Source organism: Ostrea edulis, chromosome 3, assembly GCF_947568905.1.
Source record: "Ostrea edulis chromosome 3, xbOstEdul1.1, whole genome shotgun sequence".
Lineage (NCBI taxonomy): Eukaryota > Metazoa > Mollusca > Bivalvia > Ostreida > Ostreidae > Ostrea > Ostrea edulis.
The window spans coordinates 33,690,151-33,710,298 of record NC_079166.1 but is presented as its reverse complement, the minus strand read 5'-3'; the positions used below and the strand labels follow the sequence as shown (position 1 = coordinate 33,710,298).

Below are 20,148 nucleotides of genomic sequence, written 5' to 3'. Positions count from 1 at the left end.
AGTTGTAAGATGACTCTCGTTGTGATCTGTTACATGTATTTATAAGTTGTAAGATGATTCTCGTTGTCATCTGTGTTACGTGTATTTATAAGTTGTAAGATGACTCTCGTTGGCATCTATCACATGTATTTATAAGTTGTAAGATGATTCTCGTTGTCATCTGTGTCACATGTATTTATAAGTTGTAAGATGACTCTCATTGTGATCTGTTACATGTATTTATAAGTTGTAAGATGATTCTCGTTGTCATCTATCACATGTATTTATAAGTTGTAAGATGATTCTCGTTGTCATCTGTGTCACATGTATTTATAAGTTGTAAGATGATTCTCGTTGTCATCTGTGTCACATGTATTTATAAGTTGTAAGATGATTCTCGTTGTCATCTATCACATGTATTTATAAGTTGTAAGATGCAAGTATAAACGCAGAGATATAACGATTTTGTGACAAACGTCTCTATACATAGTCCGCTTTACCGCTAAAGTTGATCAATTGATTGCTTTAAATGGTCGTAGAATCCCCCACCATTTTTATCGTTAACGATCCTGCTACTCTAACGTATACGTAGAACTACAACAACAGATTAGGATAGGTTCTAATATTACTAACGTCTTTATTATGTTTTCTTTGTAAACAAATGGTCAAAATAAAGGTTTAATTCGGAACCCTTCACACTGTTTGATGTTTGCACCCCCGCTTTAGCGGGGGATAATAAAAAACCAACAACAAAGGTTTCCCTCTAAGGGGAAGAGGAAAAATAATGGGTTTAAGGTACTAGTATATAATATATTGGAAGTATTGATCACAGGTAGGACCTAGTTACTCACGCGATGAAGCTTCTCCTTCTAGCGAAAAAAAAATTTCAACACTGCCTGTCATCTAGATTTTCACATTCCGTTAGTTCTGAAGTTTGATAAATTTCTGTTTACTTACTCATATTAAGTAGAGAGAAGTTAGAATTCAAACACTATGCTAGACTGGTTTTGAACTTCGGGAGACGGAGTGCTCATTTCTGGTTTCAAACAATGAACATGCAGTGTTGTTGTTTTTACATTAGAAAAATAATACTGTTCAGGCTGTGATGTTCAGATATGACAAATATTGTCATTTGGTAATGTCTTCAAGCAAGTAAATTTGCGACATCCTGAAAATGGTACGCGGCGTTATTTCCGTTATCTCGTCTCTCTATCGTACTTAGTGTTGATCTCTTTCACTTTTCTTCTTTCTCCACTCTTCCCCATATCCCTATAAAGAAAAAAAAAACAGCTCAAAGTTAAATGAACGCCGTATCTGTAGACCATAAAATGATTCGAGTCGTGAAACGCTGTTTCACAAGAAGTCAGGCGTGAGTTTCGTCCTTAAACGTCAAACGTCTCGCTCTAAAAACAAAGCTGCAGGTTCGCTATACAAAGCGATACTTTATTTCCTGTTAAATCAAAATGTACCATAACCAAATTTGAATTCAGTTTCCTTAAATTAGCATAGTTTACCAAAGATAAGTATTGATTCGGACTTATCAAACTAGGTCTGGACTAACTCCCGATCAGTCCGTTACGATCCGATTGAGATTGTTTTATTTCTCTCGGGACAAGCCAGGTCAATTTCTGAACGAGTCGCATGGCAGATCAAGGAACACGTACGTCGTTACTCTTCGCTCGTTGATCCGGACACGTTAGATTAACGTGATACAGTTACATTCATTAATTGGATATTAAACCCCCTTTTCCGAAATTTATGTGCTAAAATGTGATCAGAAGTTTTAAGCCAAATACTGTGTTCTCTTCCAAAACGCTATTGGTAATAACCTCCATTTTAAGGTACTAAATTCACAGCATTGAACTGAATTTGGAAAAATGGGTCTCTTAATTTGATTTTGCAACCGATAAGGCGTGAAAATAGATTTTTATCTCTCCTCTTTGTGTATTGAATGGTTTCAACAAAGAGAAATGTCGGCTTTGTTTCACATAGAAAGAAAGTGATAGCGCGATAACATTTGTGATTGAAGCTTAATGGGGATAATTAATGTGTATTAAAGGTTTAAACCTTAATGAAAAATACAATTTAATCACCGGAATCTATTTCATGTGCATTTCCTAAATCTCTCCGTAAATAAACACAGTTATGTAACAGTGATCATTAGCGTCACAAAATAAATTAGGATTATATGTTTATAAAATGCAAATAAATCACTTTTTAAAAAAACTTAATAACTTAGAAACAGAAAAAAAAGTTCTTTAGAAGACCCCCCTCAAAGTAAAATAAACCTCATCCCCAATTATGTAAGAGAGTCACCCATAAAATTCATTCACAAACCATTGTTCCGTTACCATGTAAACAAGGTAAAATACGATAATTCAAACGCATTTATAATCAGAAAACAATTATGAATTCACATCAATTCACATAAAGGGCAAAAGACACGGAAAGCGCCACTGGGTCCCTCAAAAAGTGTAAACAAATACACGTGCTTGTCGCCGGAACTGTGGAACATCACACGCTGAGCCGTTTTACGCCATGAGCTGTTTTGCATACATTTCTTTTTTTGAAACACTGCATGTCATTTGCATGTTGTTAAGAAATGGATAAATTCATTAATTTGTTTTCATATTTTACCACGCGTTCATGTAATTTTTATCGAAATTTGTGCTTTTATTATATACATGAACAATTTAATACACTTTAAATTGGAAGTGAAATATATTTCTCAACATATCTAAACTCTCTTATATTTCCGGTTGTAACACACTGGGATATAAAATGAAAGCATATCATTATATGTAATTTCTATGGTCTGTTATACAAGTATCTTTATTTTGCGTGTTTATTCAAAGGTGAAAATAATTGAATTTTCGAATTTCCTAAACTTTGCATTACACTTTTTATTCATTAAAAATAAGAAACAAATTTAATCTTCTTAATTATTCAGATCAATGAGATTAATTCACTCTATCTACATACTATTATAATGATTTTGTATTTATTATTTTAGAAATAATTTATTCACGGACATTCCAAATTGAAATTAAAGTCTAAACATTTGCGATGTCACGCTATAAGCTTTCCCCCCGAATGAATCTATGCAAATGAGATGAGAATTGGTATGTTTCAAAGTCATACTATTTGTTTTGCACACGTTGATTTTATTTATCTATTTATTTTTACATTCATTTTTGATATTGGAAAAAATATGGTGCTACTTTTTTCCGACCTATGTAAAATAATGAATCACTTTATGTCAAAACCAGCAACTATTGATCTACAAACAAATATACATATCCTCATTTCTGAGGGATTGCATAAGAATAAAGTTTTATAACTTAAGTCACCATATCATCTCCCATTTAGTTCAAGGTCGGAGGCAGCAGAGACTATAAACGGTAAACATACGAATTTAGGGCAGTGAGACATTGTGGATCTTATCTAGAGATCACAGTAAGCCTGGGAAATCATCTGCATTTGGTCATTTCCCCCTATCCCCCCTATCTCCATGTTCTCAGCAAACTTACAAAAAGAAATTACGATCACTTGACAAAACATATCATGGCTTCCTCTGTACCAATGGCGAACTTCGATCAAAGCATTTTTAAAGCTCTTCAGGTTTTATTAGATTTTTAAATACGGTAAACAATAATAAAATTCCAAATAAATCCGTTGTCTGAAGAGCATCCATTTTCTCTCAGATCCCTCTCCTTCTTGATACACCACAAAAACACTCCTTCGAAATTTTATTGTTTTGTTGTAAAATCTCCGAGAGACTTTTCGACTGTTGTGCGCAATGGCGGTAGGGATCGAGAGGACAAATCAAAGCACCCTTAGACAAATATTTTTACGATTTCGCGATTGTAAATTTTGTGTTCTGCTATGTTCCCCCTTTCTCCTGGGACGGCGGTGGCTTCTCTATTACCTTGGATATATACCTCAGCTAATAAGACTGTTGTTTTTCTTTCTTTGATGTTCAGATAAACTATCTCCATTAAAACTTTTGAGAGATAGACTTGTGATTATATTAAGTGCATCCGATCTTAATGGAAGAAAGGATATAAATATTTGATACCATTTTATTGTAGTCAAAAGCATCCAAATTTTATACATGCACGTTTCAGCTTGTCAAAATTTTATCTTTTTTTTTTTTTTCTCTATAAGTTTTGAAAAATTCCCACACAGTTTTCTATCTTAAAGCGTTTTATCGATATTTAAGGCTTTTCAGCAACACCTGCATCTATCACGTGATTTCGATATTGGACTGCGGTCCAGCTTTTACGCGGTACTTAAAAAAAATCCTCATTTGAACCCCATGTAAGGTGAGGGAGGAACAGGGATCATGTTTACAAAAGCATCTCGTCAATTTTCACAGATTTCCAGCAGCGATAAATGATTAGCTTCCGAACCCGAGGATGGAAGGCCGGTCCAGTCACGGCTATCTATACTAGTGACAATAACGAGCCCGAGGCGATAGACGGCCAACCATAAACATCGAATAACTTGTGACCCAAATTAACGACATTCATCGGTTTCAACTGACCTGATATGGCCTGAAATAGCCTTTTTGTTATTGATAGTTTTGTCATGTTTGATTCTAGTCGAACGTTTTCTGTGTAACGTGTACACATATTTTATTGGAGGCAAAGGTATACATGTACTACATAAATATTTTCCATAATTAATTTTAAGATGGGTTAGAATGTGTCGTGGTAGATATTGCTTCAAGCCAGCTTGCATGTGTGAAATATCAGTAACTTAATATTACATCCATTGATTACAGATTGCAGAGGCAATATATTAAACCAGTCTGATATTTTCACTTTCGTCTAAATATATATCTATCTATCTATTCCATTTTATGGTCAAAATACACGATTTAGAATGGTAAAGATAAATTAATATACATTTTATTTTAGCATCTACGATACAAAATATGTCATTTTTGTCATGCTGTATATACTAGGGAAAATATTGCACTAATTACAAGGTAAAAATACTAATTAATCAATGTATTAACTCACAGTAACGTAATATTTTTCCTGCAGTGGGTATTTTTTGGTTGATTAACATACAAGACCCGGGGTGGTATCCGACGCTATTTTTCCGTGTTACGTAATCTGTGTCGAGAAAGGTGAGGCACCCTAGTCAACGTTCTGTACGAAAGAACATTGACTCTGTGTACGTGGAATTAACATTAATTGGCTTAAGTTACAAATGAAGGGCATAAAAAGAATTGTCACATGAATGATACTATATCTATCTATTACGCGTGTGTATGCGTAGGGAGAAAAATACAATTATAGTAATCATTGGTAAAAGGGTAAATTAAATGATGACTGTTCTTATCATGTGTATTTCTATAGTAGTCTGTAATGTGTATACACAGCGAAGGTAGGGATGTGAAGTTTTAAGATACATTTGCTGCACTACATTCATGTGGTGTTTTTATTGCATCATGCGATCTCAGAATCGATCCTAAATATACAATACGTGTATACCCTAGCTGATGGTGTGAGCGATCCGTCTTCTTGTGGGCATGAAATTACGCTATATATTAACCAATCCATGATCAGGGATCAATTCAACGTCTACTGGAATGATGGAACCTGCTGACGATGCGACAGAATTGATCCTCCTTGTGAATAGGCGTGAGCTTGCAGATTTCCTCCTTTTCACATTTATATTAAAATTGTCTTCTAGAGAAAGTTGATGGCAATTAGGGGATTTAAAAAAAAAATAGTTTATCAAACTTATATTTAGAACGTCATATTTTTGATAAGTAATTAATTATAAAGGAACATTTTAGTTGACATTGCAGTTCATTTTCACATAAGCTTTGTTAAAAGTCTCAAAGGTTCGTATGTCGGGACTTGTAATGAGCTAAGTCCCGTAATTATCAAAGAGTTATGGAATGTGTATACCCTAAGATGCATTATTATGGGTTGTTGCTTAGAAAAAAAAATTTTAATTTCAAAAAATGTGCTGCACCTGTTTTCATCCATTTAAACGCAACAAGATTATAATTGCAACATAAGATACACTGTCGCTAATGGACCAATTTGTGAAAATTTTGGAGTTGTAATGATGAAGGCAGCCCATGTATCTTCGATTTTCTCCACTAATTAATACACTGCAGTACTTGATTTAAAACCACGAGTTAAAATGAAATGGTCAGACATAATCTCTGTGATTGTTGTTTTTATGAAACAGTTTCGTTTATTATTGGAAGAAAAAAATCACTACACGTTATAAGTACAATGTACTAGTTAATGGGAACTCAGAATACATACATCAACTTCATGATGGGAAGGGAGAGATTAATCATGTACATTATATAAAAAAGGAAGTCATTTATTAGAAGGTTGATACTGACTAAAACTCTCTTCCAAGAACTTTTGATTATACAAATCAAGAATATAGTTTACAAATCTAATTTGAAGAAAACCAATGAACATTGCATGATATTGCATGTATCCGGTATCCTTTTATAATTCATATTAAAAGAAAGCAGCGAAAAAATATGCTTTACTTTGACATATAGCCTTTTCGAAAATTCAAAATGCTAAGATACGAAATAGAACCTCAAAATCGCTGAGTGAATGATGTGATGGTGACTGGTCTGGCACTAGACGTATCATCAAATTCATCTTTTGTAAATAACTATGAAGCAGAGAGTGTGAAGGTGTGATTCCTCATCGTTAACTCCACGACTTTCCGGCTTGTTAACTTTGAGACACATAATACGTTTTAGTAGGAGAAGGTAAAAATAATTTCTGTTTTATTTTGCCTGTGGTTTACCCATGCTGATTATCAATCCGGGTCTCCAGAAAGTTTGATATACCTAATTACGAAAATCGTCATCCTGTGGAGGGTAACCGGATTAATACCGGCGGAGATAAGCAGTGCAGAAAATACATTATCAAGTCTTAAAATATAATAGATAATTTTTAAAAGAACGAAAAGGAATCATGGTTCTTGAACGATTTAAAATTAAGCCATGTGCATCGAAAACTGTCGACGCCTTAAGAGAGTAGATTTACACCTTTCTGAAAAAAATGTGACATTTTCTTAAAACGAGGTCTGAATTTAACCGCATTTGGATTTGCCCGGCAAAAGTATTTTCAGTTCATGTTTTCGAAAATGCACACGACAGTCCTGTCTCTTAAAACCACATCCTTTTGCACTTGATGATAAACAAAGCCAAAGAATCCTTTTCATTTGTAAAAATATTTATTATACTGGCAAAAAAATCCAATATAGTACACAATTTTCATGGCAAAAACACCACATTGTTCCAGCTTTGTTCTCGTGCACTCGTAAGTGCCCTTAATCAGAAAAAAGACTATACCCACATCAGAAAATGAGAAGGGTAAATCTTTTCAGAAATAATAACTTTTTATCAATTTCTCGCTCTAATTGACAGAGCGTTCTAGGGGTAAAAATAAAGATTGATTTTGTTTCCATTGTGGTGATTATCGTCTGCTGGTCGAGGAATATTCGCGCTCTGTCCCAATGACGGTTTAATCAGTTTCCATATCACACTCATTAGGTGGTATCTGCATCACCACTGCACGCATAATTTGCCACAAATTTACAAATATCAACATTAAATTAGTCGGCTTGATAATACACTTTGAACAGTGATTATGAAATGTTTTAGACATTACGAACCCGAGTATAAAATTTCACTCATCACGTCAAACGTCAAGTTTAACAATAAATATATGTAACAAATATAATCTTTTAAAAAGATTGTTTTGAAAATAAATTATGATTAAAAGTAGCTGATTTTTGTTTTTAAAGTTTTTAAAAATTATTTGATTATCTCTAGATATCAATAAATCAATACAATTATTTAATTGACATATTCGTTATTTTGAACTGATGACAAACTCTGTTTATATTGGGAAAGCTAACATATACATCTTTAATCTCATTCACGACGTACAATGTACTCTCGTTTGAATAAAAAGACTACAGCGACTGAATGCCACCACTCGAGTCAATGTGAATATTTACCCAACGCATTATAACTTTAGTAAACCGTGACTTCTCTTCCCAAAACCAATTTTCACCAAAGCAATATTGTGTAAATGTTTAACACAGTCAAATAAAGACAGCGATATGAAATCGCTGGAGACGACACTGATATATCAGAAAATTTCCCCCATAATTTTCTCAAATATTTATATGTTAATTACGCTAGATGTGGTTGAAATTAAGAGCAGGAATTTTAAGGCTTTTCATACATATAAAAAAAATTGTGGAGAAATTAAAACGAGAAAATAGCACCAAAAATGTACGATATTTCCTTTCAACAGTTTAGAAAAAGCCACAATAGTTACTGCAATATATGTATTTTAAAAACACAAAACTGGAATTAAAAACATAACATGTTCATAATTACCCTATCGTCTGTGATATAAAACAAGGATAATTTTCAATCTCTTAGATATCCGTTTGAGAAAGAGAGGATGAATGTTTACAAATTGGCACTTCTTAACAAATTATCCAGTTTATACAAAAACACAAGTCCTGGAAATGTTTCTCACAAAACGCTCTTTTTTTCTTCTGCATCCGCGAGATACGAAACAGTGATATATAGGGATATTTAGGACACTCATGCCAAACACAGAAAAAACACACATACAATGTTAGAATCAAATTCTGCTTCTGCTTCGCATATAAATATGAAAACACGAACGATCTGCAACACACATATATGGCATAAATATATTTCTCCAATATTAGGTCATTTCGCACTTTTGACCAGGGCTAAGCATAAGGCTATCACGGAATTAACGACCCAATAAATATCTGACGGTCCACGCATTTAAAACGCGATCTTTTTGTCATTTTCTCCTAGGAACCGAGGACATTTGCTGCTATTTTGGCCATCATGGACAACAGGAGTTCGAGAGATCGACACGTCTTTGTCCGTCCAGATTATGTCCTTTGATAGCATTCCAGAGGGGGTGGGTAAATTGAGATCTCAGGACGAGTTAGGTATGGTGGTGGCGAGTTAGCTTTTTTACCATCAGAGGAACCGGACTTTAGAATTCTAGTCAGTGCGTCGGTGAATGGTTTTGTGTGTTATAATGCGGGTGTCCGCCTGATTGCGGATTATGAGCATTCAATAGCTGTCCTACGGAATGGTAGTTCGGTGACATTAGAGTTTGTGCTGTAGAAACAGCCATATTAAGTCCGGTATGTTCAGAACCGTTCATGGCACCGTTTGGTCGTGATTGTAAGGGGCTATCCGCCCTAGAATTTCCATCTTCACTGTCGGGCATGATGATTTCCCCATTTGCCCCTATCTGCCCTGGGGGAGTCATTCGTTTCTCTTTTTGTCTTCTATTACAAAACCAAACACGGACTACTTCTTTTTCGAGTTGTAATTGGTCTGCCAGCTGGGAAATTTCCTGCGCAGCAGGTTTAGGTTGTTTCATAAAGTGATTTTCTAATGCACCTTTCACAGTCACTTCAATGCTTGTTCTCTTCTTCCGCTTTCTTCCTTGCGCGGCGATTTTGTCTATACTTGTAGTTGAGCCAGTCGTGGAATCTGCTTCCTCAAGCCATTTTTGAAGCAAAGGCTTTAACTTGCACATGTTCTTAAAACTTAACTGAAGAGCTTCAAAGCGACAAATAGTTGTTTGACTGAATACATTACCGTATAATGTACCAAGAGCGAGTCCAACATCAGCCTGAGTAAATCCCAATTTTATTCTCCTTTGCTTGAACTGTTTAGCAAAAGCCTCGAGGTCATCCGAAGACGGTGCGTCGTCGTCTGATGGAGTGTGTTGGTCCAAATCGTGTTCAGGGTCCCTCATCGCGTGGGGTAGTTGATGAGGGGACAACATCCCGTTTAAGGGAACACCATACCCGTGATGCTGAAGCTGGCCCCCGCCATTTAAGTGACCAGTGTGAATGGGGGTATTCCATCCGTGAGTTGGATGGATTTGTTGTGGACCCCGGTGATGGAGGGTGACTTGATGGCCCATTTCGTTACCTTGACCTGGTTTAATGTCCCTGGTATCCCGGACAAAATTGTCTCTCAAATCCCGCATATCATGTAACTGAGGCATCCCCGTGTTCCACGAATCACCGCTTGTAGGGATACCCCAATGGCTATTAAAATGTCCATTTTGCACCTGAGGAGGCATATATTTAAGTTCCTGAATATCAGTCCTATGGATATATTGAGGCTGCTGGCCCACTGAACATTGCATCCCGTGGACAGGGTCCCCGAGAGGCGAGTTCAACGAAGGAGGGGTGCCGGGCATATACAGTCCAGCGCTAGTTGCCATGGTCATCATGAATTCAGGTCTTGTAGAAGCTCCACATTAAATTGTTGTAAGAAGTCGTTCTACATAAGTTAATACTGATCTGAATTGCAAAACGCAGCGGCCTGGTGCTTTACGTTATGTTAATGCGAATCAACAACTATCTGGGTCCTATACACGGCTGGTGATATTAACTACGGTGTGACGGATGTCGCCCTCTAACGCAATTTGATTGGCTGAAAATCTCTTGATTGACAAAAGGCTCTAGATTATATTACAATGCAAATTTCTGATTGGACGTGACCGTTCATAGGAGGTCGGTCTGCTACATCTCGGGGACTGTGCTATAACCATGTGCGACTTGATAATTAAATTGTTCCTAAACAAACAGTTTCTATTATTTGAATTTGAAAATAAATAAAATTAGAATAAGCGAATAGCTTCTCCAGATTCCGTGCGATGTTTGGCAAATATGGGAAGATCGTGAATTGTTTTAGAGAAATGAGACTGTCTAAATTATGTGCAATAATTGTCGAAACATAAACATGTGTGCCGATACCTGGATTGATAATAAAAAAAGGGGAAGACGACAGGTATATCATATATTTTGATTCAATCGCTTGGATGAACATCAAAGCGGTCGCGACGAAAGTAAAGAAAATAAAACTCAGGTAAACGAGAGAGAGAGAGGGAGAGAGAGCGAGAGGAAGAGAGAGAACTTGGGATAAAAATTGATATGGAGGCGATATTAAGAAGTAAAGTTTCCTTGCATCTCATGAGTGTAAATTTATAAATTTTACACACACCTCCCGCTCGCTGATGCGGAATATCGAACGGAAAATATATATGAAAGGGAAGAGCCCCCGCTCCACATTTCAAATTTTTCGTTCAGTGAAGCGAAATCTCCTGTGTAGATGTGTTATCAAACTAGAATTTCTCTTTTTATTGCTATCGGCACATACATAGTGCGTACTCGCCAAGTTAGTTGGTACTTATCTAGATAAATTTGTCTATACTTCAAAGATTTTTGCCTCAGCGCTCTCAAACCTGTAAAATCTGTACGGGTGATATTTTTAAGTATATATATATATATATATATATATATATATATATATATATATATGATATGATATATATGATATATAGGTGGGTTTTTTTTCAATTTCATCATATATTTGGCAAAATTTATTTGTTATCTTTAGTGCATGCATCGGTAATTGAATTGAAGCAAAAAATTTATACAGAAAAAGATACATAATATTTCCTACTTAACGAACAAGAGGTGATATTGAAATATTTACTTTTCCTTCTAGAGATTTTTTTTCTAGAAGAGTTTGTCTATTAGACACGCAATTCCTTTGTTATGATTGCAGAGAAATTACATTATCCACTTAGAAAAAAGGTATATAAAACTTGATACATTTAAAAGAACTATAATTCACGATTCTCGGCTATGTAATTTCCAATCTTGGTTTGCGATTCACCTATATATTACCCAGCTATTAAGTCGACGTGATATATAATTTGAATCGCACGGAGAGACATTCAGGTTTTTTTTTTTACCCTCAGTTAAAAAACAAACAAACAAATAGCTTCCATTAATAGATAGCTATTGAATTTAGCGAAACACTCAATACCGCATTCGTATCATCGGAAGAAACAGATCTGATTAAAGACCATTATTCGATCAAGTAGCCGTGAATTTTAGCGAAGGGAGGAAAGAAAAAAAAATAACTTGCGATCGAGTTTTATGAGTTAGACGGTGGGTAGGTAGAATTACCAGAGGTGTTTAATATCTCCGTGATTAAAAAGATATCCTCTTACATTTTATATAAAAATCGCAGCAAATCGCTCGAATAGGGTAAGGTGTATAAAACAGACTATTTTGTCCCGGAGCGCTGTTCAAAAGCCGTCATTTACGATATAAAAGACCCAGAATCATTTGATATGTATCCTTTCAGTCGAAGTACACATCTCTCTCTAAACTGTGCATTGAGAGGTTGAGTTCAGATCCATTCCTTTTCAAACAAGTTTTTTTGCCGACACCAACGGCATCAGTGAGAAAAATTGCAAAATTATGTAACAATACATTTTAACAAATGTATTCATCATATTAAGAATCATTATTGCTCTAATAAAACAGTTTTGGATCAACAGAAAATATACACATACTGTGAAAAAAAAATTTCTTTGAGACATATCATTCGGTTCAACCTGAATATTTCATGTCAATATCGAAGCTAAACTATGATGCAAATTTTGACCTTTTTTAATTATGCAAATGTAGATCTCGGCCTCACAGCACACACTTGACAAAATTTGGAGAGAGAAAAGAAACATGTATTTTCCCCCCGAATATCGCCTTCTAAATGGAATATCAAATAAGGGAAAATCAATTGATTCGTTCATTAACGCTTTGACCATTCATCCATATAACTACTGCAACGGGGACCATGTCGCTAATGCCTTTGTGTAGCGTGTCGAGTCCGTCCGATGTTGGGCTTGAAGCTGTACGGATTTGGCAAGCTTTATCTTTGCTAAATTAAGTTGTTACAGTGGACTCGCCTTTGACATAACTTCTCATTTACATCACCCAATCGCAGACAAATCTTATTGACACTTGTGTCTGCTCTCGTCTGCTACTCAAAAGAACTCGCGCGCGCTTTTTTTTTTTTTTTTTTTTTTTTTTTGCCTGTAGAATATTATTGTTACCAATTTAAGATTTTGTCCCAATCAAAATTTCACTGATATTTTTTCTTTGTTTAAACATGAGAGCATTTTCACATGTTTTGGAAGAATAAATATCCTTGTAAAACGTTAACATATCCCAAATATGATCTTTAAAAGTCAATGATTTAGCAAACGAACAATTGGTATATTATGCATTCATAATAAACTCTGTTATACAACAACAATATACCTAATGTTTTTAGTACTTATTCCATATTTTTTGTCTTCAAAATTAAATAATGAAAAACGAGAAAAGAAAGAAAAAAATCACAAAATTGGTCATTATACATGTACTAAGCGTAATGACTTCGACATATTTCCCACTTGTTTATTTCATTACGTAACACCAATGACAGAATCTTCCGTAAACACTGACCGTATATTGGGTGGGTGACACGTGGCGAAAACAGCCACCATGTCAATTTCTACTATACCGATTCCATTTGCAACAGAAGACGTCAGAAGGCTTTTCATGGAATTTACAGATAAACAGATAATGATACCCTGCAGAGAAAGACAATGCAAGTTGTCGTGTGTGTCAAAACGCAGTTTCCAACCCACCGATAGAGGGGGAGGGGTCACGGGGGCGAATTAACTCGCACACAGTTCAAGATCAGTATCATTGTGCTCCCCGAATCAAAATCCCAGCTAATCATTGTCTTTGAACAATAAATTAGATCTAGATATCATAAAAATCATTTTGCTTCTCCCTCTTTTTTATCTATGAATTAGTGGAGAAAATGCCATATGCCGAGTTTCAAAAGTATCAATCCCACATCATTTACTATATTTTACGGTTCATTTGGAAAATCCTTATAATGCATGCTTTTAATTATCAGAAAATCTATTCGATCGCGTGAAATAAATTCGCCGGTTAAGGCAAACGTTTAGCAAATGATTTTCCACATAATCAACCGTGACGTTTATGAAATTGTTAAAAGTTTGCCAAATTACTTGGTACCAAGCCTAAAGATACTGAACAGCTTTGATGCAGCCGGCTTTATCGGGATTCTATTTGGCTTCCGAGCACAGAACACTGATTTATTGTGAAATAAATTCACAGGGGAGGGGGGATCAGGAATGAAAGAAAAGGTGTATTGAGTGAATTTTATTTTTGATGTCCTATTTTTCGTGTCATTGAGTTCTCTTTGTTTTACAGCTACCTAATTGGTGTGAAATAGGGTGATTAAAAATGAAATAAAGGTGGACCACAACAACATGCACCTTTAAGGTTTTCAATTATGGAGTTCGTTTGATACGCAGAAAGATGAAAAGCATGCTTCCAGTTCCTTATAGGATGCACAATTTGCCATGCACGTGCGTATTGCATTCCACCAATTTATGGACAAAATGTCGAATATGACAAAGGAGCCTGCTGTACAGAAATGTTCTTTAAAAAAATTTTTTTTTAGCAAAAATTGTGTTCACTGTTATGATAAATATCTATATGTGCATGAAACTTGAGGTGTTTAATTGGATTATTGAAATTAAGGTACAATATTTGCATATGCTACATCAAAAACGCCGCCTCGTGTTATAGAAAAAAGGTACAAGGTGTGAAATTAATTAATGAATCCAATGTCCGACAATTCAACAAGTCGTTAAGCACTTAAAACCACTTTTACCAGATATTTTAAAATCAATTAAGCTGATCATGAATATTCATATTCGCTGATGAGACACACAGTAGAGCGACGGTTCAAACAATGAAATTTATCCGTATGACATAACATGTAGTACTATCGATTTAAAAATGTATATCGGAATGTTAGTATTTTGCTACAAGAAATTTTTATTTTTTACCGTTACTGAAGTTTGCATTCCGCTCAGTCTGAGGAACAAGATCGACAAAAACTGTAGTTGTAAGCAAAATTCAGAATAATATTTCCAAGATATCATTTCATTGAGTTTATGGTAACATCGCTTTGATTATAGATAAATCTACCTTTAGTTATACGTGTAGATGGTTATTCTAGAAAACAATTTCAGCAGGAAAATATAACTGATTATTTATAGAAGGTTTGTCACTTCACAAATTAAAATCAGAATATTTGTATACTAAAATGCCATAACATTTTATTCATTCACTATATATGAAATGCTCTCTCTCTCTCTCTCTCTCTCTCTCTCTCTCTCTCTCTCTCTCAAAGAATGGATAAAAATGAAATTCACACGTTGTACAATTTTGAAACTCTTCTTGATACCATAAATTCTAAAAAAGGTAAAAAAATCGATGTTTTTTTCAACATGAACACCGTACCTTTTGTCAATAGAATACAAATACATGTAGATTAATCATATGATATGCACAACTTTGAAAAACGATAAAGATGAAATGATATCTATCTGAAAGGGTTCTCTCAAGTTAAGGGGCAGTGCGTCTTCGATTTCGGTGATTTAAGTTTCAGAGGGGAGATGATGACGTCAGGGAGATAACTTTCTTACAATTATCATTTCCCTAAATCCGTCAAAACGGAATGGATGACCAATAATTTACTCTTAATATGACGGTCAAAGATTTTAATTGGGCAATATTTTGACAGGTTGCGATGTGAGAGGGGATATTTCGCGTCAAATGTGTCACGATGTAGAAACGGTTTCTGTGGGGATCTAAATTGAATAGAACAATATCCACTCTTCAAAATCTTTACAGTAAAAGAATCATAGGTAGGGCATTTAGATTGATAGTTTATGCACTGTACAAAATGTGCATTCTTTTACAAAACGAATTTCTTTTGACCATAGAACGTGTCGCAGAAAGGTTACGCAATGTTGAAATTCTTCACAGCTGTATCTAAAGGCAGACAACGCATATACACAATGGGGATGATTGTCACGTGCGGGGCATGTGCACGAATTCATACCCAGATAACATGAGCCTGACACCCCATGTAAGTAAATCATATACACAAGGTGATAAGAACACTATTATTGGCGATTAGCCAATTGCGGGCAAGCGTCGAAACTTGTGTGCAGATCACCGATTATCAGCGTGATAATGGACAAAGGTCTGGCCACGGATTTTCTTAACTTTTAATGCCTCTCCCAATTAAACCATAATTATTGATAAAAAAAAAAAAAAATCACTTCATCACTTTTTAATTTCATTACTGGGAAATAGAATGTGATTATTTTTGTAAAATAATGAACATTGTTATTACCTTGTGTATATGACTTCTCGCTGTTAGAGACATACATACTATCTCTTTCACTATCTGTTGTTATTTTATGTAAGAATTAATAAAAATCCTAATATCGACATGCAGTGTATAGCGAGACAATGAGGGAAGGCTTTATTTAAGGTCTGAATAGTTACTATTGTTTTCCTTTTGTTACAACATTCGGACAATAAAATATTTAAAAATCAAAATCATTGCTATTGTTTATAGATCGAGCATCTGAATTACATATAGTTCTGGGAAATGGCTGGTTAATTGTCAGAATGGCCCAAAACTCAAAGAAAAATGTGGTGGTTTTTTTTTTTTTACAAAGAAGTCTGGGTATATAAATATATGCGGTTAGGTGCGAATCCATTAAATAATGGTGTATGCAATATCTATATGTAGAAAATTCAATTGTAATCCGTTTGGTGATGACTACCACTGTGCACTCTTGCCACCTGTCTACGTAGAAAGTTTTATTGACAAATAGTACGCCCAACTAAATGACAAATACAGTTAAATTTCGTATCTTCATGACAATTATGACTGTTGTTTAATTGGAAGAAATCACATAAAGATATTCAGAAATCGTCATTTTCCTCGATCTCAAGGAAGAATTACGTAATCCCTCCCCCACCAAATCTACCTCTATTGTTTGTAGATATGCTTGTAATCCATACACCATCTATATAATTGATATAGTTTTGAATGAACACACGAACTTGAAATATAGAGAAGGGACCACTTTGATCGAGTGGATTGCCAATTTGCACTTACAAGAAAACATGCGTTTTAACGTAAGAATTTACACATTTAATGTTTATTTTGATGAAATATCTAAAATAAAAATAGCCGATATTAAATTCTCTGAAATATGACAAGCGTTCATGACATTTATCTGACTAAATCTTATTTAAAATGATAATATATTCATTTAAAACAAATATAGTGAATCGATATACAAACTGCTAGAGATAAAATGTGTAAATTTTGATGTAATTTATAGAGCGATTTATGACCACGTTTTAATCGATAGTTTTCAGTATTGAATTATTCATTATTTGGTAACCAATATAAATGATTCTTTCGTGTTTTTATTGTACAAAACTGAAAAAGATTTGTGATCAAAGTTAAGGATAGAAATAAATATGTTCATTTTGAAATATTACAGAATTTGAAATGTTTAGTGGCTCTTCACCTGCAAGAATAAAACAAAAATCCGGAAACAACGTATTCTATTACAATTATTATTTTTTTTAAATTGGGCAATACTGAACTTAAGCTTAATATTCTTGGGAATTTCAATGAGAATAAAATTTTGCGGGAACTGTTTACATAACGTTAACCTCCAATATTCATCTTAGATCTAGACGGATTGAAAATTTCAATCTTTGATATAATCTATACTAAAAGTAATATGTATTGGGATATCTTATAACAATTTACATAATCAGGTTCATCTGATATTTTGTACATTAAAACAGTCTAAAATTCATCGACTTTAACTACTGTATCACAAAGAGTGAAGGCGGTAATATGTCTCCCTGACGTACATAAAAAACCCCATAGAAAGGAACATGCACGGTCTATTATACCCTTCATATTTAGAACTCTGCACTAAATATTGTATTATGGTTATCTCGTTCTCATGAGTCAAAACTTGTATAATGTAAAAGTTTAAAAATTTCCATATAAATACGGCTAATTTTGCTACTTGTTTGCCTAGCATTTCACGATGAACTTCATTTTCTATTTTTTGCAATTCAGGCTCGATCTATAATTAAGAAATAAATTTCCTTTTTGAAGATATATGAGAGTATGAACTGCGATACTTTACGCTATCATTCTTCATGATGCACGTTTCTTATATTCATATTCTACTTTCAATTCTGTTCGAGCTCCCCCGCCGTTAAAATTGACGTACTGTATTTATTAAAATTCACACGACTGCATTAAATTCATGAGGAAATAACCATCATAACAATTGTTATTGATATAGAAGGCGAAAACGTTGGAGATGTAGATATTACAGGTTCAGTATACGCACCTGCAGTTAGTGCCTCCATTTATCTTTTGGTGGGTATGCACTGCTGATTGATTTCATTTCAAAATAGCCATTTTACGGTCCCCAAAATATATTACGTAATGGATGGGAAGGAACTCAGTGTATGTAATCTTTGGGGGAAAATAATGATGATGAAAATTGTAAGAAGAATTATAATAACCTCAAAAATCCAACCCAAAACAAAGAATGGTACATGCATAAAAAGTGCAACGATATAATGCAGCTCTGCATTACGATTCTCTAGATGATAATGCAAAAGGAAAGGACATGCGGTTGAATTATTTTGGTCATGAAATGCTGATAATCAATCACAATTCTAATTTGTGGCGAATCTGTTCATCAATATAACATGCATTTTGAATAATTCGTATTGGTATTTCATTAACTTATCAGATGAGTCACAATTTCTAAAGGGGTAGTACAGTGTATATTACATGCAGTGTAAATGAAATCAATAGCCTAAGCACCCTGCAGGTTTACTTTCATCAGCTGTCGACAAAAATGTTTCAGTATTAAGTATAAATAGTTTCTAATTGTTTCATTAAAAAAAAACCAATAGTCATTGGACACGTAAATACATCATACACTGTTATAAAATATTGCTTAATAGTGAACAAAGTTGGTCATTTTCAAATACACTGATGACACGTCTTAAATAAGAAACAGGTACACCCTGGTGAAGGGGGGGGGGGGGTGGGTGGGTTGGATGTCAGAGAAGAATATAGTTGAAGAAGATTGTAGATTAGTATTAGTACTTGGTCAAGAGATGAGGACTTTATCCTTGGCTAATGAGATGCTACACTGTAAGGAATGGGAAACTTTATAAGGTTCAATTCCAATAACTTTCGCTAAAGTTCACATAATCATAAACCCAAACTGAATAAGTAAAAGCAAGGGGAAAAAATGGAGTCAAAAACTCTGCAAATAAGTATACAGTTTTGAGCGCAACAAACACCTGCAAATATCTAGAAAAGTAACATTTGAATTTGTTTATTTTGCAAGTAACATTTTCAAATGGGAATATTTTAACCCAGAAGTAAATTTTATGTTCAGTTTGAATTTTACGAATTTTACAAATATGATGTGCTTTGTAATATTTCTTCGATGTTCGATGTTAATTGTCTGATATTGTAGATGGAATTTGACCAGTATTTCTAATGATTTTGTTATTGTGGTGGACTGCATACCACATATATAACTGATCAGTGAATATTGACCATTGCAAATACTTTCCTAAGACTGCACCAGAAATAAACTTTTTCCCCCACTTCTGCCAGTGTCTTCTATATAAAGTTTGTAATGTCCATCAAATCACCTTATTCCCAGGCATGATATTCTCACTATGTGACATCGGGAACCAAAATGTAAAAAAACAAAAAAAACAACAACAAAAACAATCGGACACTGAATAGTTTAGAAGGCAATCATTCAAAATATACAGCGACCGCGTGCATGTTTCTTTCCATGGTAAGACTGAGGCTGAAAAGCGCTGAATTTACGTTTTCTAGTAATTGATTCTTTATACTTCCCAACCATGATTAAATATACATGTACTAGAAATGTGTGCGTGTTTGTGAATGTGACGACAGTGTGTTTGTGTTTAAACACGTGCATTGCTTTTCTACTCTAGTCATCCGGGTGGTTTCGTGTAACGTTAAACCTCCCTGTAAGTTTGTTATTTTTATGTATGCAATATCTATACAATGAAAAAGTGGAGATCATATCAAATATTAAAAAAAAAATATGTTTCTTTCTTTGAATTATAATAAGAAAACATATACGGTATATTAAAAATGCCTTGTCATCAAAGAGATAAGTAAAACTTAGCTTTAAAAATCACCAGTTTTTGAAATGCTATTTGCAATTGTGCTTAATTCAGTCGTTTTCGTTATACATGTTAAGTTTTCTCTCTCTCTCTCTTTCT

At 34.4% G+C, this 20,148-nt stretch overlaps 1 protein-coding gene and 1 long non-coding RNA gene across 2 annotated transcripts in view; both read right to left on the bottom strand.

The window, feature by feature from the left end:
* Positions 1-596: 596 nt before the first annotated feature.
* Positions 597-20,148, bottom strand: part of LOC130053376 (uncharacterized) — a 22,564-nt gene continuing 3,012 nt past the window's right edge. Inside the window, exon 2 of the long non-coding RNA XR_008801943.1 lies at positions 597-1,248. This is a non-coding gene — a long non-coding RNA (uncharacterized LOC130053376). The remainder of the gene's footprint in view (positions 1,249-20,148) is intronic.
* Positions 7,197-10,929, bottom strand: LOC125675412 (silk gland factor 3-like). Its single transcript, XM_048913044.2, has one exon. The coding sequence runs from the start codon at positions 10,299-10,301 to the stop codon at positions 9,051-9,053; it is 1,251 nt and encodes a 416-aa protein (XP_048769001.1). The 5' UTR covers positions 10,302-10,929; the 3' UTR covers positions 7,197-9,050.